Source organism: Parambassis ranga, chromosome 2, assembly GCF_900634625.1.
Source record: "Parambassis ranga chromosome 2, fParRan2.1, whole genome shotgun sequence".
NCBI lineage: Eukaryota > Metazoa > Chordata > Actinopteri > Ambassidae > Parambassis > Parambassis ranga.
In genome coordinates, this window is record NC_041023.1 from 8,059,448 (window position 1) to 8,085,050 (window position 25,603).

Below are 25,603 nucleotides of genomic sequence, written 5' to 3' on the forward strand. Positions count from 1 at the left end.
ATCCCTTCTGCTTGGATGAGACAGTTACAACAGTATGGCTCCTAAGCTGAGGCAGAGGGGAAGGACGGCAATGACAATGACACAATGGGCAAACAACCATGTGATGCCTCTCTCGTGTGTTAGCTCAGCTCAACAGATGGAAAGGCCTCATCTTTAGGGTAAACAAAGAACATAAAATGGTTGTAAAATGTTGCATACTAATAAACTGCGCACATACTGGCGCCTACATTTGTTTTCTTTGGACATAAAATGTTCATTTTAATGTACGTGTATACACACATGAAAGAAAAGTAAAGTGTTTCTAAGAGTTTTTCCTCAATACCACGTTATGCTGCATAATCGTTAATGAGGAACTGCCTTGGTAATGCTTTAAACCCTGTTTTGTAGTGGTACTGTTATTATTTTTGACAGTTACATCTATAATGTAAATATCTTTTTAAAATCCTCACAGATATCCTTCAAACACCCTTTTCTCCACACATCCTACTTTATTTATTGAGTTTATATTGCCACCTTGTGGCCACCAGTGAGGCCTACTAATTATTTCACTACAACACCACTTAAAAAAATAATCATGTAAAATGATGGAGCTTCCATCAATTGTATTCATTTACACAGAGTTATCCTGATAGTTGGAGGAGAAATACAAAATAATGAATGTTCAAAGAAAGGCCTGGATGTAGAGGTATAGAGTGAATTTACACACATTAGTTTAGGTTACAGATCACAAAGAAAATAGTTATTAAGTATATCCCTATCATCAAGAAATCACAAAACATAATTTTACACAGTATATGAGTAACTGTACAAACTCACATCAACAGTTAAAATATGTGGTTATAAAAACAAGTTCATTCCTAAAACCAATAAATGCATAACCGGATTTATTATCTTGGCTTTTTTAAATCATTGAAATCAAAATGAAATCGTCGTTTAGTTTAAGACTTGCTGATTAAACTGTTATCTAGTTAACTACCTGCAGACCATCCTGTTAGCTTTGTTAGCATAGAAGCTAGCTTGCTAAGCAGGACTAGCTAACCAGCACCACCTTATGGAGATGAGCCAGTTTACTCTCAAACTTGATGCAAAATAAAAGGTTCACAGCGTTACTTCAAGTTGTCGGACATATTTGTAAAATAAGTTACTTACTTTGTACAAATTTCACCATTTCCTCCCGCGCCTTCTGTAACTGTAAGTATTGTAATACATTTTGAACACTGATGATAAGTTTATTTCCACTTGCCTGTTAGCTGGCCTGGCTGCACCTCACTCCTCCCACTGAAACGCAGCTGCTGCTTTAAAGTACTGTAGGAAATTATCCACTCGTGGACCTCAAGCAGGTACCATGAGATTATTTTAAAAGAGTAAATGTGTTGATAATATGTATATTTTTGCTAAGCCTGTTACACTATTTCCATTTTGTGTTCATTATTTGTTTAATAAATGTGGGAAAAAAAGTTCAATTTAAAAAAAACATATGATTTCTTATACATACAAATCGAATGATATTTCATATACTTTGCAAAGTGATGAGCTCTGTGACAGGCTTTCCAAACTTCTTTTCTCTAAGGTTGATGGATGTTCCGAGGTGCACCTGAAGGCATCACTTTTTAGCACGGGCTCAGTCTGTGTAGCCGAGAGGCGTGTTTGTTTGGTGACAGCTCGCGGGGACACGCCCGCCGTGTGACAGCAGCAGCAGCAACAGCAGCGGCGGCGGCAGCAGCAGCGGTGGTTTGTGTGGCTTTAACACCGGGCGCTGCCTCTTTCTTACCGGTGTCTCTCTTTCGGAACAACTTCTCGTACAACTAAATGAAGCGGCTGCCTGTTGTTGTGCCCCAGCCTGCTGCCGCCGTGGCTTCCCGCGTCAGACCAACAGCAACAGAGATGTAATGCAACTTACACTACCGCATCTTCCTCTTGATATGCTTCTGACATAGCAAACGAGGAGCCAAGAAGTGACAGAGGTATTTCGGCCATTTTTTTGCGACTTGTTTATGTTGGTGTGTCTCAGCCATAAACGCTAGAATACCTGTCAGCGGCGGCAGACTTTAGTTTTAGGCCGCTTGAAGTTATTCTACTGTGTAGCAAGTGAACGCACCTGCGGCTCCATTTTTTTTACTCACAAGGAAGGCTGATGCATGTGCACTTTGAGAAGTAGGTAACTTTCAGCAGCCCCCTCTCACATGTAACCCTAAAAGTGCACATAAAGAGACAATACATAATAAGGTAAAAGTTGGCCGCTTTTTTAATCAGTGTTTTATTAAGGAGATGCGGCTTGGGGGAAGCACGTCAGTCCTTACGTCACCAGGGTTAGGGGCCTACAGGTGCGTTCACGTGTCACGTCAAAGGTTGTGCATGTGTTAAAAGTGTCAGCAAAAGGTCCTTCAGGACATGTATTTATGAGGCTGACCTCATAACTTATTAATGGCCTCAGAATGCAGGATGAAGCGACTCAGTGTGAAACATCACACTGATGCTGATTTCATTTGTCCTTCAGACGAGGTCACTTCTCTTTACTTTGTGTCTGCTTTATTGTTTTGGGACTTGGAAGCGCGATGCACCTGCTACTGATATGATGAAATGAAACTTTATTACCTGTGTTAAATGACATATTTATAGCATTTGTAGACACTTATGAATAGTCTTCAGCTGTGAGGCTACAAAAACTGGGCTGTAGGCATGTTTGATGTAGAGTTCCATCCTTTCAGCCTAGTGGTACAGATCGGAGTAAAGTCAGTGGATTCTGCAGGAAAAAAAAGGATCTGGTTTCACTCTCACAGGCAGATTTGAGATCATGGTGTCAGGATCAGCTGCAGACAGTTCAAGAGTCTTGGAGCTGGTAGTGATTTTGTGTACTCAAATTGTATTTTTGATGTGGCAGCTGACAGAATATCAGCAGGCTGAGATCCCCACAAGCTATTAAGTCACTATGTTTACAGAACACTCATTTTTTTGAGTTATTCCAAAAAGGAGAATGCTCCAACTAACTAATATGGCTAATTTGCATGCAGCTGTATTCTTCTGATGTCAAATTTGTGCATATCCAGAAATTATAGTCAAGTCTTTCACAGGGTTTAGACCTGATCATGTTCTGTTTTGTGTGCATCTTCACCCAAACCTTGCAGACTAGTTGGTTTGTGTACAGATCTGAGTGTCTCTTCCTTCAGTATAACCCTCCTGAATGTGCTGCACAAAACTTAAGATATGATTCAACATGTTTAAACTGAAACGTCTGTTTATATGAGCTGATCATACCCTGAATTTTGTCGTTAGTGTACATGTAAACAAACTGCATGGCTCAGCACCCCCCCTCTGTAATATTTGGCGTCCTGGACCTGCAATTCTATGCACAGCCTCAAAAATCAAAAACAAATAGTGAGTCTTTATTTTCATACTTGACTGCTTACGTGTAGTGCAAAGTACGACTTCTTTGCACGCTAGTTCTTGGTAAAAAAAAATGTTTTTGCAGTACTTATGTTTTTAAGTTTCAGTCATATCGAAACTGTCACTGCTTCATTTTATCAAGGAGCCCTCTGCACCCAGCTGATGGTACACACAGATCGTTTTTCATATTGTCAGAGCAATCCTGGTGTGCAGCCCATCTGTCTAATTCAACCCCCTTTTTCCTGTATCTGGTCCTGCTGTCTTTCATTTTAGGCATTGCAGAGGAAGATGGAGGTCCAAAGTAGCGTTCAGCAGCCGGATCCCTGCCCTATGGGCTCACCTCGGTCAGGGGCCAATCAGCAGGACGAAGTGGATGACAGACAGACAAATGCCAGCGGCAGGCCCTCCACTGACAGCCACAGTAAAGATGCACAGCCAGCAGCCCAGAAAGATGACAGAAAGGTAAGTTCCAGACTCCCATTGCTGCACATCTGCAGGCGCCGTGCTACGTGTGGTTTTGTCTGGGTATGTCTCTACTGTACATGTGTGTGATAAGTGATGAGATCCTGTCAGAGCTATTCTGGGAGACATGTTCTGTACCTTCACAGAGTGAGACTGAGGCACTCTCTTAAAGTGTTGAAAAGTCAAGTTGAAATTGCAGTGTGCATGTTTTTTTGGTGTCAAGTGATGTCAAGCTTTTTGTTCATATAGCTATAGAGCGTTGATAATTGCAGTGGTGTATGTGGGTTGTCTGTGCCTTAAGGACCTGTTTGCACACTGATACTGTAAAAAGAAAAAGTGAAACTTTAGGTACTTTTGCCTCAAAGGAAGTAGGTAACGTGTTATTATGTTTCTATGGGAACCTATCAGTGCAAACATTAAACAGCTATGGTATGGGCCTAAGTGGTTTGTGCAGTCTCCACATGTGAGTGCCTATTCTCAGATATATCGACCTTACTGCCATCTTGGAGTCCTCTGCACGTCCAAGAGTGACAGTAAAATCCTCACTGGCTGTGCTCCATCTGGAGAACGTCAATCATGCGTCTCTGGCAGGAGCCAGAACCTCTTTCCGTCAATCAGCCTGTGAGGCTCTGTATGTCTCAGAGCAGAGAAGAGATAGAGGAAGAATAAACACAAGAGATATAGCAAAACATTCACGAGGTGACTGGACTGACTGCGACTGGCAGCTCTGAATGGGATGCTTGTCATGGCTTGCTGTATCAATTTTGAGTCCTTTGAGCTGACTTTGAGTGAACAGTAATCGATGTGACCCTGTAGGATCTTGGTGAATGAAGCACTACATTAAAAAGACACGCAAGAATATAAAATAATTGTTTTAGGTGTGGGGTTGGCTTGTGTCATTCCTAGATAACGTTTATTTTAACCCAAAACATGCCTTTGGTATTTTGTGTGCGCATCAAAAAAAAAAAATAATGCCATGTTCCCCCTGTATAATTATGAAATTTAAAAAAAATTACTTTGCTCATACAAACAGATAATAATAGTTGTAATACAGTGCATTGTGACCTCTGTAACCATACAAAATATAGCAATGATTCGATTTTTTCACTTTCTGATCTTTCTCAGTTCAGCACTCAAATCTCTTATCACAGACATTTTGTTGGAAAATTCAATGCACACTGTCCACAAGGCTGGATAAAAGATCGCCCCCTCTCTTTAAAGTATTTGGCTCAATGAGAGAAGCAGAGCTTCCACACATACATTGGACATCCTGGTGGAACTGCTTCCAGCAAGCATATTTTGCACATGTCTGATTGTACTGCCTGAAGTACTGATGCAGCCAAACCTTAAAATAAACACACAGATTGGCATAAGTATTTTTTCCCTGTAGGTCAGAGGCCGTTATATGTGCAATGTTTTGCTGATGCTGGCATGCTAGAACATTAGGGATTTTAATTCAGTACTCATATCTGCTTTCTTTTGGGTCTCCCAGCCATTTTAAACTCTGTTTTGCCTTTTTTTGACTCCCAGTGTAAGGTAGCTGGCCAAATACAACATGTTCATTGTGTGATCAGAGCAGCCAAACACTCAAAACATAGCCTGATTGGTCATTTTTTTGTATTTTTCTATCAATATGGAAGGAAGGAGAGGGTATTTTTTCTTTGTCTTTTCTTGTTAATTGACAGAGCAGTCATCAGTAACACATTCTGCATTTTCACCCAAGGTTGCGGGGGGAGTGCAGGTCCCATTGACTCCTCCTGACCAACTAGTTGGCAAGCTGGCCACTGCAGCCATGGAGTCATTGATTCCTCTCTTGTGTTAATTCATCAAGGTGTCATCAGTGGAAGTGGACCACTGCTCCTTTCTGTTGTTAAAAGGGTGCTTGCCTCTTGCCTGCCCTGTTGTTTATTAGTGATACATCATAGAGAATGAAGTGACATCGTTTGACCTGTGGGCTCAGGCTCAGCTGCTGTGGTATATAAGGTTGTTATGAGTTCAGTCAACTGTTGCGTAAAGGTTAAGGAAGTCAGCTGGTGGAAGTAAATTTGCCAGTCTGAGTCCCCAGGCTGTTGCTGTATATCCGGAGGATAAAAAAGTCATAGTTTAAAATTCACTTTGCTCAGAAATATACTGATGAAGTGCCCTTCAGTAAGCACTTAATCCTCAGATGCTTCTGGTGTGATGTTATCTGCTAACTGTAGAAGTCTTTGGCTGTGCTCGCGGGAATGTTTTTTTATATCTCATAAAGCCAGTTTGTGTTCAAAAAGAGTGTGTAAGATTGATCACTGTATTGTTGGTATGATTTTGAGTTCTTTCTATTTCCAGTATCAGCGTTCACACAGCTTGGTTGATTCTAGTCAACACTTTTGTGTCAATTGACCAATCAAAGTTATCAACATCGAACACAACTGAACTGGTTTTTATATTAATATTTTTGGGAAAAGTATGTAGCTGCAAGATTTGGAACATGCTAGTTTTATCGTGGCTTGACTACTAAACAGTGTGAGTGTGTCTGAGTGTAACCTAGTTAGCCTACTGCAAGCCTTAGCTCTCTTCACACAGCCTGAGTGATTGTTAGGTGTGAAAGACATTTGACAGTGTTCTTCTTTATTACGGTACTACTACTTCAAGCTGGGCAAGGAAACACCTTCACCTCTGCAATACTGCATATACAGAGAAAGTAAATGACAGAAAAATATGTTACATGAACGCATTATGGCATTGGTCTGCATTCTAATTTGTTAGGCAGTCTCAAAGAAGTGAGAAAAAGATGAGAATTAGAAGAATGACTCTCAGTATGCTCAGCAGTCTTGTGTTATGAAAGAGTCCTTACAAAGTATCAGGTAAAGTTTTCCATTAAAAGGTTGAACATGAAGTGTTCAAACTGACCCTGCACTTAACCCTAACATGAACCATGCCATTTCAGCTGTACCCTAACCTCCGGTGTTGATCCTTGACACGAGCTGAAGCGAAGTACATGACCTGTAAGCCACCCTCAGGGATTATTTCTATTGTGCCCTCACATTGATGGCGTTGGTTTGTGAGTATTATTCTGCAATTAGCTTTGCTGGAATCTCAAAGCATCAGCCAGCTGATGAGCTGCAGTGCTGATCTGAAATATTGCACTAATTGGTGTCATAAGAGCCTACTGACCTTTAACTCATTAACTGCACTGGAAGCAGAAATAAGTCAGCAAGCACAAAGCCTATGGCCGCACGTAGGAGTTAGGTTGCTGATCCAGCAGTTTTTATAATTGTCCACCACTGAGTGTCTGTGTGAGTGTGTTAATGCCTGTGCTTGTGTGCACTCTGTTTCCACAGACAGTTTATTTTATCTTGTATGTATGAAAAACAGGCCGCTCTATTCCTCGCTGTGGTAATTTGTGTTTTCTTTCCATTAGAAATGAGTCATTGGAGCTTTTAGGCGTGGAGTGGAATAGTCATGCCAGTGATTATTGCTGTTATATTTGATTACACAAATTACACAAAACATTCAGGAACAGAGGAAGCAAATTATATTAAATTGCTCTGACTGAATCTGTGTGCACTTCCAAATGAGCGATCAGAAAATTAAAATCTATGCAGATTATACTTGGTCCGGATTTAAATGGTTTTCATGTTTATTTAACAATAAAAATCAACTCGTGTCAGCTCACGTCAGATAAGTGGAACTTCTTGACTTTGTGATGACTTGTTGTCCAGATGCTGTTGAAGCATTTGCCTAATTGCTTCTTGCTCATCATCATTTTTAAGATTACTTGGAAAGCAGATGGCTTCTCACCTTGTTTGGCAATTTGGCTTCAGCTGCAGTGTGACAGGTTGGAATGTGATTAGACTGAAGAAAATTTTTTTAGATATGTAAAAGTATTTCTTTGATTTATGTCCTATTAGATCTGAATTAAGATGTCAGGTGAAAATAATAGGAAGGGAGGACAAGGTGAACAAAAATGAAAGGAAAGGGAAAAGTTTTTTGCTTCTCCAGTGGTATTTGCTGAAGTGCAGTGAGTTGAAGCAAATGTGGATAGACATCCTGAACACCACCTCCACAGCCCCCTTCGTCCTCCACTCTACAGATTACCTCGGTGGTAGCTAGCGGGGCCCAGATAATTACCTTGTGTTATTTCTCCTCCCACACTTTGCTTTTGAAGTTGTGGCTGCCGAGCTGCCTCAGCTCTAATAGCATCCCGGCATGCCATCGATCCCACACCCCTCCTCCGGATATGAACGGGTATTGGAGGTGGGCTGATGGCTGTGGAGGGAGCAGCCCAGGAGTCCGCCCCAAGCTTCTTCAGGTTTAAAGCACAGGGTTAATCAATATTCTAGTATGCCTGAAACAGCAATGTTCAAATGGCTTTAATATGCACATTAAACTGCAAATTACAACATGCTCTTTGCAAGTGGACAAATAGAGAACTGGCACCTTGTCAAATGCTGCATGATTACTCATACAGATGGCTGCTGCACCAAATTGAACCTGCTAAACCAAATGATTTTCTTTATGTGTGTGTGTGTGGAGAGTCCAGCGTGGCAGTTCAAAGCCTCCCTAATAACAGGGACCTTTTAAAAAGTCCTTACCACTCAGTTTTGTTGAGAAAATTACTGGCGTCTCTGCTGAGCTGTGTCAGGAAAGTGAAATAAATTGGGACAATTGTAGTTGTTAATAGTTTTAGATATGGTGTGATGTCTTAATCTTTTGACAGCACAAATATTCACAGCCGTGCACCAGACCATTTCAGAGAAACTGTGTGCAGAGACGTGTGCTTTTCAGAATGGCAACTTGAATGTGAGGACAGAGCACAGGAGAAAGAAGCGGGACCACTGCATGCGTGTAGATCATGTGATAATCTCATTACTGTAATGCTATCCTAAGCATTATGGGAAGCTAATTTTTTTTGTTGAAACTACTAAATATGGTCAGAGATGATTTGTGGAATATTGCAGTTTGACCATTTCCAGGTTGAGTCTTGATATGATTTTTAGTACTGGTTTTCATGAAGGACCTGTACTCTACTCAGGTGAGTTGAAGTAAATATATTGTCCGTGGAGTGCACAGAGCATGAGCTAATAGGGTTAGCTCTTGGTTTGGTGACCAGGGTCAAGCCTTAGTCCATGACCTCATGTATTAGGAACGGATGGTCATTAGTGAGGAGGTGAAAGAGCATTACAAATCGATTTTTATATCCTTTGCTCTATTTGCGAAAACTGCTTACTGTAAAGTTTAGCTGCTGTCCATCTGAAAAAGTAGTCATACACATTAAAATGCAAAAGACACCTCTGCACTAGAAGCACTACAATAGAAACTTTTTGAGATCACTCCTTTCAGTACCGAATGCTAATCAGTTTGACTGGTATAATGTGTTTCATGAGTGCTTCTGGCTATTTGTAGAGGTATTATTTGTGTTCCTGCATGCTATTTTAGTCCATTTCCTTTTTCATCTGTCATACAAAAGCAGTGAAGATGATCAAGCATGTCAAATGTGTATTGTGTAGCCATGTATCAAGACACAACCTCTTTTAGCAGCCCTATTTATCTCTTATCAGCAAATTTTACTCCTCTGTTCAAAGCATATTCTTTTTGTATAAACACAGACGACACATGGACACTCACGTGTGCACACAGACACACGCACAGTGACACACTACCAGCAGATCACAGGGACCTTATTAGCTGCTGTCACAACACATTTATCCCTCATCTGTTTGTTGAAGCTGTCGTGAGCAAAAGGTTGCTCTCTGCTGCAAAGTGGCAAAGTGGGCTCCTCACTGTGTTTTTCGTCCTCTCTAATGGAGAGCGATGGCGTGGGTCTCGGCCATCTCTAGCTGTGGCCCTGTCCAAACCAGGGTGATTTCTGCCTGAAAATAGCCCCACTGTCAGCTCGCCTTAGCTGCCAGGGCCGCTGAGAGAGTCAGTTAAGGGGATCAGTGCTCGCTGGAGTGTGTGGCTCAGTGGTAAGACACTGTGCTGGTGACACATTGCTTTGATGGGATCACCAGCCGCTCCTAATCCCCCCTCGACACAAATGACCTAAGAGTCACCAGTCATGACTCCAGTATTGCCTGTCTTCAACATCCTGTCCAGTCGACCTTCAGCCTTTACAGTCTCAAAAGAAGTCACCTTTGAGATCTGAGCTGGAGGTTGTTTTCCATGTGCTTTTCTGTAGTGACTGAAATCAAACTGTTTTTTTTCCCTGAGAATTTACAGAGCTATAAACTGCATGGATAATAAAACAATCCCTGCTGCTGTTATGAATTCAGTTGGTTCATAATGAAATATTTGTTGGATGTGCAGCTTGATTTGTAGGCCAGCAATTTGGCATGGTAACATAAGCATGAGAATACCCCATTTAGAAGGCCATCTGGAAAATCCTTTGCTGTGATTAAAAAAAAACCATCCTCTTGCATTTTTTTAATGAATGGTACACCCCCATGGATGCTTGCTGTGTGTCTGCCACTCTGTCGCTGTGTAAAGGCATGTGCGTTGTTGTGCGGTTTGTGTCTTGACTGTCAAGGCTGGAAACGGTTCACTCTCTGTTTGTGATGATTTGGCATGAAAAGAAGGTCAAAGAAGACTTGTGAAAACATTGCCAAATGTGCAGTAGTCAGTCCTGGTTTTCTTGGTTTTATATGAGGCTGGAAAATGTGTTTAATGTTGTCATTTCTGGACACAAGCCAGATAATCATGTGGCTGTCAAAGTCATAAAATTGTTATGTGCAATGTGTTCAATAAATGTTTGTTCGTGGCGGAATTACAGAAACATGATACACTAAACAGTCGCTGCCTCAAAGGGAATGTTAGGGGATTAGGATTTGGCCTGTTTTGTTGCTGGTTTGCATCACAACAGGGACCTCAGTGAGTAGTGAGTGCACAAAAAGCAACCTGCATTCTTATGATATTTCGTATTAATAATCATTCACAATCCACCCTCAGACAATGTGGTTAAATTATGTAATCAGACCATTTTGAAAGATGAGAGCAAATAACCTCATCTTGGTTCTGTCCACTCTGACAGATGCTTCACTGTTTAGTTGTGACACTTGCGCTCAACTGTTTCTATTTGGACAATCTGCTTCCACTAAAAATGTCATTTGATTAATTATAATCAAGCTCTTAGCATCAATATTTTCCATTGTTTAGATGAGACTTGGATTACAGTCCTCATAACATCTCGAGGAAGGGAAAAAAACAAAACTTTCATTTGTTTCTGTTTTAATGTTTTATTAAAAAGTTAACACTGCCTTTATTAAATCCCAAACAAATAAAAAAAAACTCAAATATAAGCCACAAGGTATAAATATATAATTTAAAATGTCTGCCCTATAATATCTCTAAAGTCAGAAGAAGCCCAGAGATCTCAGAGGCTTTAAGCGGTACTGTTTGGCAATTCGGCATGTGTTGAGAAATTAAATGTGGTTGGCAAAAATAGCTATGAATTAAGTGTATTTACATCAAGTGGTTAGTGTGGATAAATGATGCTAGTTTTGTCACAAAGGTGGCTACAAAGCTAAAGTAAAGTAACAGAAGAAGAAGAAGAATAGAAAACAAAACCTGAAAGATATCAGTAAAAACAGCTGTCACATGAGGTCAGTCTTCTTCTTCTGCTTTTTAAATATGATTAATGTGCAAGAATTTGTTTTTTCTAGATCCAAGTAGAAAGAAAAGGACATAATCCTAAACGTTAGGGTTGCTTCAGCCAAGCTGGAAGTAGTGATAAAGATTTACATCTCTACAACAGCGGGCAACTGCTTTTTAACTTTTTAGCATGCCATATCCATGACGGTAGGTGCCCCATCATAATTTTGGTCACATATGAAAATTATTTCATGAGGTAATTCGTGTATCCACTTTGGAGACTTGGCAGCATGTACCATTCATCTGGGCGAAAATTAGAAAGCAAATAGCGCATACTTTGGCAAAACCTAAGCATAAATTCAAATTACCTAATTTAACCTCAGGCCTCTGCTTTCCTTACACACCATATGTTAAATTTGTTTTAATGTGAAGTAAATGGTTTCCATATACTGCATTATAACCTTACTGTCACAGCAGGGAGTACAGGCCAAGTTAGGTACATCTGTGCGTCTTCTGAGGTTTAAAACAAAGCCCCGACTGTGAGGAACGCCGTGAAGGCTGGATCGGTGGCTGATTGGTTGGCTGACTGCTTAGAATAAAGGGGCTTCATTCGGGCACCCCACCGGCTCTGTGATAACAAGAGCAAACACCTCTATTATATTCCCTGTGGCCTGAAATATATATGTATTCGCACCTTGTTAGACTGTGTGACCAGCCCTATTAGTGGGAGCAGTTAGACTGCGCCTGCCCACTCATTAACACTTCCGATGGCGATATAAGACAGTCATTACTTGAGTAGATAATGGTAAAATACTGTACTGCCTCTTAACTGATTGTTAAAATAAAAAGGCAGACCAGCTAATGTATCACACTGTGCTGTGCCACAATTGTGTCATGAAGATATGACTGTTTTAAGAGCTGTTAGCCAAAGCTTGGCTGTGTGCAGGCACTCAGGTCAGCAGACTCTGTCCTGTGATGGCGTGTAAATGAAACAGTAATAGAGGGTTTCATCACCACTGCTAATTACTGAATGACAGTTTTCTCACCAGTGTGTGTAAGTGTGTGTGTGTGCATGCCTGTGTGCGATGGGCCTAATTAGGTAAACTCCCATTACACTTAAAAGTGCATTACTGCTGCTCTTTTGTAAGGGCTATAATTAGAGTGCTGTGGAGAGTGAGCGGTAATTAAGTTATTTCTCAAGTATTAGTTTGCTTGTTATATGAGCCAATTGTATTGAAAAGGATAGAATACATATTTGACTTTGTGCCAGTGCTTTATTAACTTTACAGATATTAAAGCAAAGAGTTATTACACGGTGCATAATTTGAGTGTATGCAATATATATCTCATCCTTAAGGGATTTCTGTCTGATAAAATAAATTAAAATATCACAATGGACAAATTCAGCTTGTAGAATTGTAAAGAGGCTTGTGGGAGCAAAAAGAAAATGACAACATAAACGCAAATGGGTATGCTCTCACATTTCTTGTCTCGGACTCTCAGCTTGACTTGGCATTTTTGTGCATGTGTCATCCGATGCCTGCAGTAGCAGCAGCATGAGCCCCAGATCCCCTGACTAATCCAGATTGCCTTCTAATCCTGATCACACTCTCCTCTTCCAGCCATTGACTCCATTATTCCTCTGCAGTTTATGCAGCCTGTCTGTAATTTCCCATCAAGTTAAAAAATGTTTTAAAGACCTTGCACATCCATCACGGTGGACCCAGGTGTTATCCTTTGACTGATTAAAAAAATGGTCCTTTTGTATATTTATCTCTACATCTCTCCTCGTCTCTCCTTTTTTTTCTCTACAGCAGATTTAACTAACACATGTAATTATGTTAATCACTGTCTTAGGAGATTGTAAGAGGTCTTGAAGGAGAAACCTAGGAGACCAGGTCACTGGCACATTTGCACAAGGTTGGCAAATCCTATAAGGTTGATGTGGTGGATTGAGAGCACGGATTCTTTTGCCAAGAGATCTGTAGCAGATCCTGTTTCTACACTGTTCTGAATGGACCTATTTTTAGCATATAGGATGGATCACTCCTCTCTGCACACTTGTGCTCTCTATACTGATCATTTTATAGAGAACCTCTGGTTTGGTCTGAACTCTTTGTAGCATTTTATTAATTAATGTACTTATTTTTCATTAACATGATCAATGGAAAAACAAGCTCAAACACAAAGCACACGTTTCATCCAATATATGTAAAAACATTAATGCTGTTCTTGCTTAAGCCATAAATTAAATAAAAAAAATTCACATGCACCACTCAGCGTAAATTCCCATCCTGATTAACATTACAAAATGCCCCGTATACAGGTTGCAGGTCTGCCTAATTAGAATACAACTCAAACTTTCAGCCTACATTGTGTACTAGCAGGGAAATGAAAAACAAAAATGTCTGTTTAATAGCGTCCATGATTAATCACAAAACTCTCTCTGTTTTAACTTTAAGCTAAAAAAAGTCACTTGAGTCTTTTAGCTTTAACAAATTAAAAAAAGAGAAAGATTCTTATTTCTCTGTTTTTAATTGGGTGGGTTGAATACCTGCAGCTGTGCCACTGGAAAATATGCACAACACACTAATCAGGAACTATCTTAACGACAGAACGACAGAACCTCGCCAATGCACCTATAGAGTAGATGTATTTGAGTGACAGGCCAGCGGAGATTGCATCACATTATTCTATTTAAAGTGTGTAGATTTCAGAGATGGAGGAAGAGGAGGCAGACGAGTCTGTTTTCCCAAGACGTGGGACCCAGAATGAATGTCATGCCCAGGGTTAGCAAATCTCATTTACAGATTTCACGCAGTGAAATATCCCTCCCTCCTTGTGTGTCCCTCCTGTCTTTCCCTCCCATCGCAATAAAAAAGGGATGCCTCCTATTTAGTGAAACTGTGGGCCCGGAGGCGGTGTCATAGAAACCCTGGTGAGACACACTACATACTGTATAAACCCGAAAAACCTCGGTCCTGTTGAAGGTTTATTATAATTATTTGATATTAACCATGTGTCGGTTGTCCTTCTCCGTGAACCTGCTTTGCAAGTAAATAGTAGTAATAGTAAATACAATCTTTTATTCCATTCCATTCCATTATGCAGCTTTTTCACTTGTATCAGCTTTGATGTTATTTGTACAGATTTAAATAGGTGGATGATTTAAAGAATGCATCTACAGAAGGAAAATGCAACTGCAAAATCATCATCATATATTTTCAACTTGACTATGTCCACATAAAAAGTGTAGCGTGTGTGTCTGTGTGAGAGAGAGACTTTATCCACAATGTCCTGCTCACTAAACTGCTTTGGCTGGATCCCACCATTCCAAACTCTTTCTTATTTTGGCACATGTTTGTTACAGAATGAAAGGAATGTTTTGAGAGATGATCACAGACGTTCTCCTGGGAGAAATCTTAAGGAGGAAAATGAACCTATTTTCAGCGCTCTAGCAGTGGTGAATGGGACTCATTATGACTCACTCAGAGCTGAAATGCTCTGGATGATATCAGAGTCAGACATAAGGGCCAGTGTCCGCTGCCATGGTGATGCACAGCCAAATGTAACTGAACTCGGAGAGCAATAGAGATGGAAATGAAATGAGGGGAGCTTAAAAGGGCCCCGAGGCTGCTTCTCCATTGTCATGATAAAAAATTCTGGAGCAAAAGACTGTAAGCTATAGCCTCCTGTTAGATGCATAGTGTTTTGTATTTTACCGCTTAAGATGCATCAACGTCAAACCAAGTTAATTCAGAGAGAGTTCTAAAATCTTCTGTGGCAAAGCTTTAGCTATTCAGAAAATATTGATTCCATTTAGAATGCCGCATGTAACAAATTTTAATCAGGATCCGTCCTCAGATTATGTGGATGTTATCTTCCAAACCTGATGCAACAGGAAATATAAACCTTATTTTGACAAAATTCATTAAAAATAAAAATAACACAGTTGCTCAGATAATATATTTGACTTTATCCTTCCTTCCCATCACCCTTCACAAGTAATGTCTATATTTAAGGCCTTCGATGGTTCTCATTTGTGGGCTTATGGCTTGCATTTTTCAAATGAAAACTTGCACATGTACAGTTTTTATGCAGGTGTTTTGGAAAAGGAGCTCAGCTATTTTAAAATGGTCCCAATCATGGAGAATTTATGCAATGATGAAGGTCCCATATCAGACTCATGTACTGAGTTAATGACTGTAATTGCAGGAAAAGTGCACAGAAACGTTCTCCGTTCAAAAGTGATGAAATCCAGCATGGCACCCCTGGCAGCCACCTGCTGCCTCGGCGTGAACACCAGAGTATCAGCGTGCGGTCAGCAGCAGAGGACTGTGATGTAAGGACAGAGCCACGTAACAGGCTGACAGATATTAAGCCGATGTGCCTGGATTTGCCTGGGCAGGTTGGCCTGGAGCCACGGAATGGTAGAAGAGGGTCAGATGACAGTGTGTGTTCCTGCCAAATCCTGCAGCACATACTGGGCACCTTACACATCTGTCTGTCTTTGTTCCTCACAAAGGACATTCAATACATCAAAAAAAAAATGCAGGCCCTATTGCTAAATTGCACCCATGTGATTTTGAAATTTAGTTTAAATTGACAGGAACTTTAACACATCTGGAATAAAATGTCTATGAAATGTTCCTTGTTTTGCTTAAGTGAATGAAACCAAAATTAAAAAAAAGCTTTAAAGGCTACGGACGAGAGGGGAGTGATTAAATTATTTTAAAACAATATAAGTCACACACAAACTGAGATATGCATTGCCTTACCTGTCAGAAGGTAGGTATTAGAGGCCAGCTTTTTGACCTGAGAGTCAGTGACAGACAGCAGGAACAGAGCTGATGTGACGCTCTGCTGCCACAAGTTGTTTGACACTCACTACCTAGCCCCCTGATTCCACTTTAATAAACTGCTTAAACAATTACATTCCACATTAGGAGACACTGCTGAACTGTACCGCATGTATTTTACAAGACACTTTCACAGATAGATGACATCATCCAACAAAAGGCTGGTTCACAATGCTCCCATGCGCTTGTCCGTTGCTGTGGTAACAACTGTAAACAGTTTATGTACCCAGCAGGAAGCTCATAGGACCATCTGAGAATATGTTGTCATTAAATTGCTGTTATTTGATTTGGAAGCTGTTGTTTGTTGTTGCACAGCTTGTGTGTTTGATTGGCCAGTCTGTGCCACAATCATAATGTTTCACACTCTCCCAGCATAAGCTGATTAACTGCCCTGTCTCTTGTATATTAATAACTTCTTTACACTTGCTGCTTTGAGTGTGCAGACTGATGAAAGCAGCAACATGCAGTGCAATGTAAGTACAAGGAGGATGGACACTTTTCATCCTCAATGGGCACCATTTTGGCTTTGTTACAGAGGAATCTGCAGCTGTATAGTAAACACCAGACCAACAAGATATTATGTTGTTATTTATCACACTACTGCAATCCGAATCTGTCTGTGTTCCAGCTAGCATTAGCTATAGTTACATTTTCCAGTTGGCTTTTTCTGTGACTACACAACTTGATGAGTTCAGACTGAGTTCAGACTAATGGAATTGTGTAAAATGAGACAGATGTGAGACATGTTGGTAATTTCACTGGTTTCTGTACATTAGCACGTTAGTGTGTCAGACCCGTTTGCAGCTGTAGTTGAGCAGCACATATGTAGGAAAAAGGGAGCACATGCGTCTAGAGTGTACAAACCACAATGAAAAACACTGAGACCACAACAAGGCCAGAGAGAAATAGTAGTTTTGAGTTTGAAAGCATAAAATATGTTTTAGTCACATTATATTTAATGTTCTGAAAGGAGTAGGTGAAAAAACAGCTTTCTAAGCTCATTCTCGCATAAAATATATTTTTTTACTATGCACTGCATGCCAAAAGCTGACCAGTAAAAGAGGAAACTTCAAAATCACCCACAAAGACCTTCGTCTGATGTGGTTTAGATTTTTTACCGATGACATTGATGTCATTATCTTGTTGGACAAGCAAAGCGCCTCTCATAAACTGAATTTTCACTTTGTGAGTCAAGTTGTTCACTCTGCATTTTACTCTGCAGGTTTCACACTTCTCAGAGCATGGTCACATTTCAAAATGACTAGATCCCTTTCTTCTGATTAATTTTATTCAGAGTAAATCATGTGTGAGTTTACAGGCATGTGTTTGTGCGTGGATGTGTGTGGACGTGCGCATGTCAACAGGCTTTGGTGGCCTGTTGAACCACTTAAAGGATTCTATTTAACGGGTCAGCCGAGCAATTAATCAAGGGTTTAATTGGAATCCCGAGTGGAGTGACATGATTTATGCAAATAAGGTCATTAATATGCAGGCCTGCATTCGATGCTTAAATTAAAATGGCTCATCCACCAGCGCCGGCTAGCACTTTCATTACGGTAAATTAGAGAGCGATAATAACTCCAAATACACATATTTATTTTCTACAGACATTCTGAATAGGACATGCCTACAGGAAGAAAAATATGAAAAGGCAAAAAGAAGGAAGTTCTTCTATAGGAGACAGTTGGGACGAGGCAGTGCTAATGCTGTTAATTTTACCTCATTAGAAGCACAGTGCTATCTGCAGGGCTTCCATTTTAATTGGATCACCAGGCAATTTAAACCACATTTGGTTCTTGATTGCTTTTTTTTTAACTCTTTATTATAAATAGTATATAGCAGCAGCAGTTCACCAAATTCTTTGCCTGTTCAATGCAGCATTGTGATACCAGTGTCTGACCTATGCTGTTGCCCTTGGTAACTGTACCCACAGGGACAGTTTGTGATCCTTGCTCCAACATGTCCAGTCCACTCACCCTCACTATGTGCTGATGCCCGGGCATTAGAAACGATAAGGCGAGGAGACACATTTTCCTGCTGCACGGGAATGTCAACACTGTGGGGCATTTGCCAACATCAGTGAGGTGTGTGTTTGGAATAATGATTACAATTAATTTTGGGCACTCAAGTAGTTGTTGATTGAGACTGTCAAGAAAGGACAACATCAAAAACTTATAGAAGATGAGCTGAACAAAATGTGGGAGAATCATAAACTTTTATTTGTCACAGAACATTTGCCATTGACTGGAGTGATGCTGGGATGATGTGACGCACAAACATGCTTTATCTCTGCAGAGCTCTGTGGGAGGAAAAAGCTGTATATACTGTAGCCCAAGGTTGCATGCACATAAGCAATGAGTCAACCCCCGTCATGGGCCAGACCTATAGATAAATATAATGTTAGTATTCTTAGAGCATTGTTTCTGTTGTCCTTCATCCACTGCGTCTCTGCAGAAATCCTATTATTACTCAAAGCAGCCATCTTGACAGCAAACCAAAATCATTTTCTCAGCCTTTATCCTACATCAAAACTGTAGACGTAACACAATACGTAAGTACTTTAAATACTTTAAATCTTATAAATCCTTCTGAAAATGACCACAAAATAATCAATAGCATGTGGGGAGAGGCTTGAAAATCAATACTGTATCGTATTTTGTGCTACAAGTTTAGAATATTGAATAGATTATTTTACTGGAAGGGTGTGGTGTTAAAATTAAGTCTGATAAGCCTTTTAGATGACTAACAGATGAATTACGGAACCACTAAAACGGAACAATATCACCAGGGTTGCTTTATGTTGTTGACAGTTAATTCTATGCTGTTTGTTGGCCGAGCAATAAGTTCAGCAGTTGTGCTTTAGAGATGTGGGGCACCTGCAAAATGTCACCAATCAAAGTCGTGTAAATTGACCATTTAGGCACTTTTGTTTGCTAATGCCCACTGTCAGGGTGGATATCATCAATTGAAACTTGGTTGCTGCTGTTTATACGTTTGTGCCCTTCACGGTCGCCTTCCTCAGTGTGCTGTGTATTAGGAAACAGTTGCAGTGTTTTAATAGAGCTCAATGGGGAGTTTTTGGCAGCTGGTTTATGTGGTGCTCAATGGGTAACAACAAACAAAGGGATGGCATCGGAACATGCTTTATATGCTGAGCGGATGGGTCTATTTAAAAATGCCTTGATCGGTTTACGACATCCTGTTGTGAAACATAAATGTCACCATTTTGTTTAAACTGGATAATAGCTCTGTTTATTAAGCAACAGCACTTTTTTCAGCCACTCACACACACACACACACACTTCTCCTTCTTTCCCTGTCTCTCACACACACTTCTTCTTGTCCTCATGTGTGCCAGGGCTCGCTGGCTGCTTGGGGTTTTCTGTAATTACAGCAGTGAGCAGGGAGCTGTCTTTTGCATGGCAGATGGTCCAGCACCATGCTGCATCAGGTATCCGTGACAACCGTCTCCCTCCTCACAGTTAACAGCACCATCATGGCTCTTTACAGTGACCAAATGTCATTATAGAGTCTGTGGAGACGGAAAGAGCAGGAGCAGGCAGGGGTTGAAGGAGAGACTTGGGAACAGAGTAGTGGCTGGATTAAGAAAAGAAAGAGGGGATGCTCAGGACACAAATGGAGTGAAGATACAGTTGTTTGCAGATTTTATTCAATCAGTTGCTTTCTTTTTTCTATTGGATCATGACCAGACGTCCAGGATGACGTCAGTGTCACAATGACCCCTGCAGCAAATGTGATTAGTGTTTTTTTTCTCTCTTTTTTTTCAAGTATCAAGTTTTAACCTAACCACTTACCTCCCTTGTGCATCTGATATCCAATTCACGTCATCACGCCTTGGTCATGTAATATGTGTTTGGGATAAATGGCTCCTTTTACCACATTAGCACTAGATGGCTCATGAGAAGCCAGGCAGTATAGATAATACAGCCTGTTTCTCCACTCAGATTACCATGCAGCCGCTCAATCAAGTTACCTGATCGGATTGTTCTGCTACAGCTGTAGATGAGCACTGCTTAAAATTTAAGCAGATTGATGCCGAGACAAACTGTCAGGTAACCTGCAACAGGCCATCAGTCATTAAGGTAACACAGTTCTGAGCTCCTGTTCAGCTTGGACTGTATTAATGAATGACAGCTGGATATGAAAAAAGTGATCATTTTTATGGTGCAACAAGAGTGACGAGCTGTAGCTATAGTCCTTCACAGAGTCAAGATTGCTTCTTAGTGAGGTGTGTGTGCTTCCTTGCAGTACCAGAGGGAGGCAGTGACACACCTTGCTGCGGCAGGCATGGTTTCATTTTTTTTCATTCAATTAATCACTTATTCACCTGTTCACTTGGTTAATAAACCAAATAAGTCAATCTTTTTTCTAAAAAATATCCTTTTGTATTTATCATGTTGGAGCTTCTGTTGCTTATTGAAAGAATCATCATTATTGGTAAATGTCAAAGGGTCTACTGCAGCCTCTGTTTAATCAAATATTAGGTCACATTCAAATGGCTTTTTGAGAGCATCCATGTTTTCACATACCCTGTGCCCAGAGGAGACTGACAAACCGGTTGAAAATGTATGAGGAGAGAGCAGCAGTTTAATCAGGCATTTGTATTAATTCACAACACTAAATATGTTTAAGTAATAATGAGGTTTTTTGTCAGCCTTTGTGGTCATTTGTGAATCTGTCTTTCTGTGATGTCCTACTTAGCATGTTTGCAACTGCATGCAGATGCTGTGCTGCAGTTATTCAGAAGGACTTCCCCCACTTGATGCCAGCATAATTGAATGCAAATAATTATCACTGGTGGCAGAAAATATGAGGCTAAATTATTGACTTGATGGAAGTGCAATAAATCTAATAGATTTAGTTCTCATTTGCATTAATGGAATGATTGAGTTGAGGCAGAATTTTCCTTTTCTGATGTAACTCAACTAACCTCTCCTCTCCTCTCCTGCCACCAGTCTGCCACCATTTCAAAAACTGTGTACACAGTGGTTAACTTTTTAAGGGTTCACACTGTGCTGTCCAATCAATAGTGGGTTTGTGCGATGGTATAATTTCTTGCACCCTGTCTGATCATAAATGTACCTCTTGATCTGCCACTGCTGAGGGAAATCAATAGCCGTCCAGTGGACCAGCTGTTAGGATTTTATTATTTCTTAAATCAGTCAAGTCTGCAGTCCAAAGTTACCGAAGTGGAGGCTGAAGCAACAGCAGAGCTTTTAGTTCATAAAACTAACATGTCTCTGAAACCTGTATATGAAGATATCGATCCATGCGCTCTAAAAGCAAAAAAGGGTTTTCACCTTCTATTCAAGCATCCACACCAGCAGTTGTGCTATTGTGTAATGTGGTTAGCACAGCGTGACTACCTGGTTATACACAGGAACATGGTGGTGTAACAGCTCCCTCTGAAAATACATTTCTTACAGCTTTTTTAAATAGGAAACATATATATTAACCAGAAAGGAAAAGCATGTGTTCTAAGAGTTTAAGAGGATAACTTATTATTGATGTACTTTGGCATCTGACTTTGTTGAGCCTTCTGTCATATGTAGACATTTAAAATGGAATGTAAAAGATTAGCAACCAGTGAAAAGAATGCTAATTCAGTACTTAAGAGCATTAGTTAGAGGGAAAAAGTAGCCTCAGTACATACAGATAAAAAGAAATAAGGTAAAACAATAAGATACTTTTCTGTGTATAGCATTGGTTTGATCTCATAAATATTCTTTTGCAACTGTCCTGTGTATTCTGTGCTGCATTAAGCCTACAAATTGAAAACATTTCATCATTTAGTTTAAGTTTTGCATACTTACAAAAAGCACTGACCCACTTTACTTTAACAAATATCTCCCTCTTGCTGCAATTACACAGAGGTTATTACTGGTTAGGATTGTGTTGTTGAACTCAGTTTAATGGTAATTTAATGTGCAATGCATGTTAATGTTAAATGCCTTTCCTTAATGTGTTTTAAATGGTAAAGCTAACTAGCTAGCATATGATGGACATGCACTCATTTGTTTCTTTCACTAGGCATGTCTCGTGCGTGTTTTCTTAGCACCATATCAATATTTGAGAACACACCGATCACTAATAGTGAACTATTAGCTGGTGTTTTTGCTTACGTTAAACTAAAGCAGTTTCTTCTCAGAGATTTGGTGGTGTTGGGTGTATGGTTAAAGTACACTTTGGATATTGAACAATTTTCAAACTATTCTGACTTGACTAACTAGCTCTGTCGCAGGATGTCAGCTGCCCTCGCCCAGCTCCTGAGACCAGGTCTCCAGAGTCTTTCTCTCAGACATCAGTCTCTCTGTCTCCTGTGAGCTGCCATCTAATCCACCAGTCATCTGAGTCCAGACCCTCATCTCACCAAGGTCGGGATGAAAGAGCGTCTCACCGGAGCTGAGTTCCGTCCGTGCGTGGCAGCAGAAAAGGGAGAAGGCCTTAGTGCGAAATGTCAGTGGTTTTCCTGTGAAGCTAGACTCATCAAAGGGGGATTAGTGTCGGACTGATGGCCTCACTGGACGAGCAACCTCCGATGGGGTAATCTGATGCATCAGAACTGATATGAGACTTGGATGAGACACGTGGACAATATGAACTTACACATACACACGCATATTTATACTAAAGCAGGGTTTCTGTCAAAGCTCATTACTCACTATGGGACCGTTATGTCTCTTTTTGGCTATAAACAGTTATATTTTACAGCTAATACGTCAGTAAGTCAACAAAATCTGCTCACATTTTATAGACATCTCTGCCTCTTCTGTTTTGATGCTCTTGCCTCTGGTGATTGCAGTGTGTTTAAAAATGCTGCGTGTGTTATGTTTAGTTTAATTTAGGTTAGATTTAGTGGCTGTAGGAAGTCCTATAGTCCTATGGTTCACAATAAGCAAAATTTCTTTGAAATGTTGCTCTTTAATAAACATGATTCACACACAGTGGCAGTTAAAAAATAATCTACATACACTCAGGATTTCCATATTTGCATGGTAGAGCAGTTTGTTTGTCGACACTGAAGGCTGTGATGGTTGTAAAATTGATTTTTAGATTTGGCTTGGTGACAGATTAGGTTTTGTGCTTTGCGATGCTTTGAAGTGATGAGTGGATAATGAGTGTTTGTCTCCCTGCTTCTCGCTCGCTGGCATCATTACAGACTACCGGTAGGACTGCTGTTTGTGCCAGTGGTCAGGGCATGAGCCAGTACAGGAGTGATGTCATAGCCATGCTGTAATGGATAACTGGATAACAGTTGCCTCATTTGGCCAGGACATTCAAAGTTTGTTTTTTGGAGTACAGTTTCAAAGTCTCTTCACCACCACAGGATAACAATGTTGATTGGGTGATTCATAAGCTGCGCCTGTGCCAGGGCCATTACGAGTGTGCAGGATAATGCCTGAAATTTAAAGTGCATGATGGGTAAAGTTTTTCTGAGTGTTCTTTAAAAGCGCCAGAATTAGTTTCAGGGCTTTCAGTCATTCTGAACGAATAGGTGTCATTTTTGATCACAAGTCAAATTTCTCATGAAGAATTAGAGTGTTGTGTGTTGTCTTTTCTATCCAGCCACATCCTTTTTCTTTTTTCTTTTTTTTTTTTGAAACTCTCCACTACAGTATTTTACTGCCTTGGGACTAATGTGGGGAGCTGTACACCATGTGTTAGTTTGAGGTAAATCAACCATTTTGCAACAAATAAACTGCAAGACAAATAGGGACATCATTCTTAATTTGGAAAGCTGACAGGGCAAGAAATGAGAACAATACGAAGGCCCAGTAGTGTGCTCTTCATTAAAGCGTCTGTCCTCCACACATGACAAAGCAGATTGTGATTGTGGCACTGACAGGCTGTGGACAATTACAAGTGATGTATTTATGGATTTACAGTGTGATCCGACCTGAAATATAGCCGCTGTCGGTGCTAAAAATGTACTGTATAGAACTGCATTACCAGAATGCCACTCGGTCTATATTCTGATATGGAAAACCACAGTCGATGCTCGGTAATGGAACAGAGTCAAAGAGAATTTGTTTATAGAGGGGTGATTTATTTTTATTAGCTCTTTCTGGTTTTGTGTATTGTTATTGTTCCTCCTGCAGATTTATTGATATAATGTGAATATGGTGTTTGTGAAAAAAGCAATTCCTTTGAAGATCCATGCATTCTGTTGCATAAAATAAAATTAAAAGATAATTGGAAAAGGAACATTTGTAAGCTGGGGAACATATGTCTATAAGAGAAACAGTGACTATTTAATTATAAACTATTTACAGCAGGCGGGTCAAGCCTTTGTGTTCTCCACATGTTGAAGCAAAAATAATGTTCATAAGACTATGGACCATTTTGATAAAGCCAAAACAAGATGGACTAAATGTGTGAAACAGTGTGAAACAATGGACGTTTCTCATCCTCAGTGGTGGTGGCCATTTTGGCTTTGCAGCAGAAGGAGATTTTGTAGCCATCAGTATATTATCTGTGTATATTTAGCAGTCTGCAGTGGTTCTGAACCACCAAACGTGGCAGCTAGCACTAGATGATCTTTTACAGTGACTGCACAAGGTGGAATTTTACACTTGGCTAAAAGCTGTGCGTACAGAGTTTATGTGAATAATAAATTAATGTATTCAGGTAGGCACACATGCTGTATCTTTTGGAATGGGCTTCCTTTCTAAGATTACCACCGAAGGCCCTGCAGAAAGGGCAGGCATGCACAGAATCAGAAATGTTTACAGAGATCACAGAGGAAATGAGGTAGTTCTGTGGCGCTACTAATGGCGGAGTCTTGACAGAGGATATGTTTCATTTATCCTATCTGCATCAAGGTCGACGCAGCAATTACCATAGCGAGGAGAAGCTAAAAAAGAAAATCCACCAGCCCAGCGGTGAATATACAACAAATCACCTGTGCTGTTTAGGGCAGGGAATTTTTAAAATGGGTGATATAAAGTGTAGCTCAAAGGCAGAGTGTTAAAGCGAGGAGGAAGAGAGTGAATGGTTTATTAGCCAGCACAACTGTAGCTCTAAAATCCCACTGCTAGCTCACACCTTTTTATTTAGCTTATATTACATGCCTAGTTTAAGGACATGAAATGCACTAAAACAAGTGTTAAGTTTTACACGAATAAAAAGCAATTAGCAAGAACCCTGCCTGCTTTATTAGTATGGGAAGCACTGCGAGGATTGTCTTAGTTTGCCGCCAGGCTCTTGTCCCCTGGCCTTCTCCTCTCACCTGAATAGCTCCTCGATGCCTTAGTGTTGTCCCTCTTGATCCCTTTACCACCACTTTCCCACTTGCCATCATCCTTTCC

General features: G+C 40.4%; 1 protein-coding gene across 3 annotated transcripts in view; it reads left to right on the forward strand.

Annotated features, from left to right (window-relative positions):
- Positions 1–1,767: 1,767 nt before the first annotated feature.
- The window catches only part of rbms3 (RNA binding motif, single stranded interacting protein), a 217,419-nt gene continuing 193,583 nt past the window's right edge, over positions 1,768–25,603 (forward strand). For 2 of the 3 annotated variants that reach the window (XM_028432383.1, XM_028432392.1), the window contains exons 1-2: positions 1,769–1,964; positions 3,658–3,846. In XM_028432383.1, coding sequence (XP_028288184.1) covers positions 3,673–3,846 — 174 coding nt within the window. In that variant the 5' untranslated portion in view covers positions 1,769–1,964; positions 3,658–3,672. Of the gene's footprint in view, positions 1,965–3,657; positions 3,847–25,603 lie in introns of all 3 variants that reach the window. The other variant, XM_028432420.1, reaches the window with a different exon arrangement.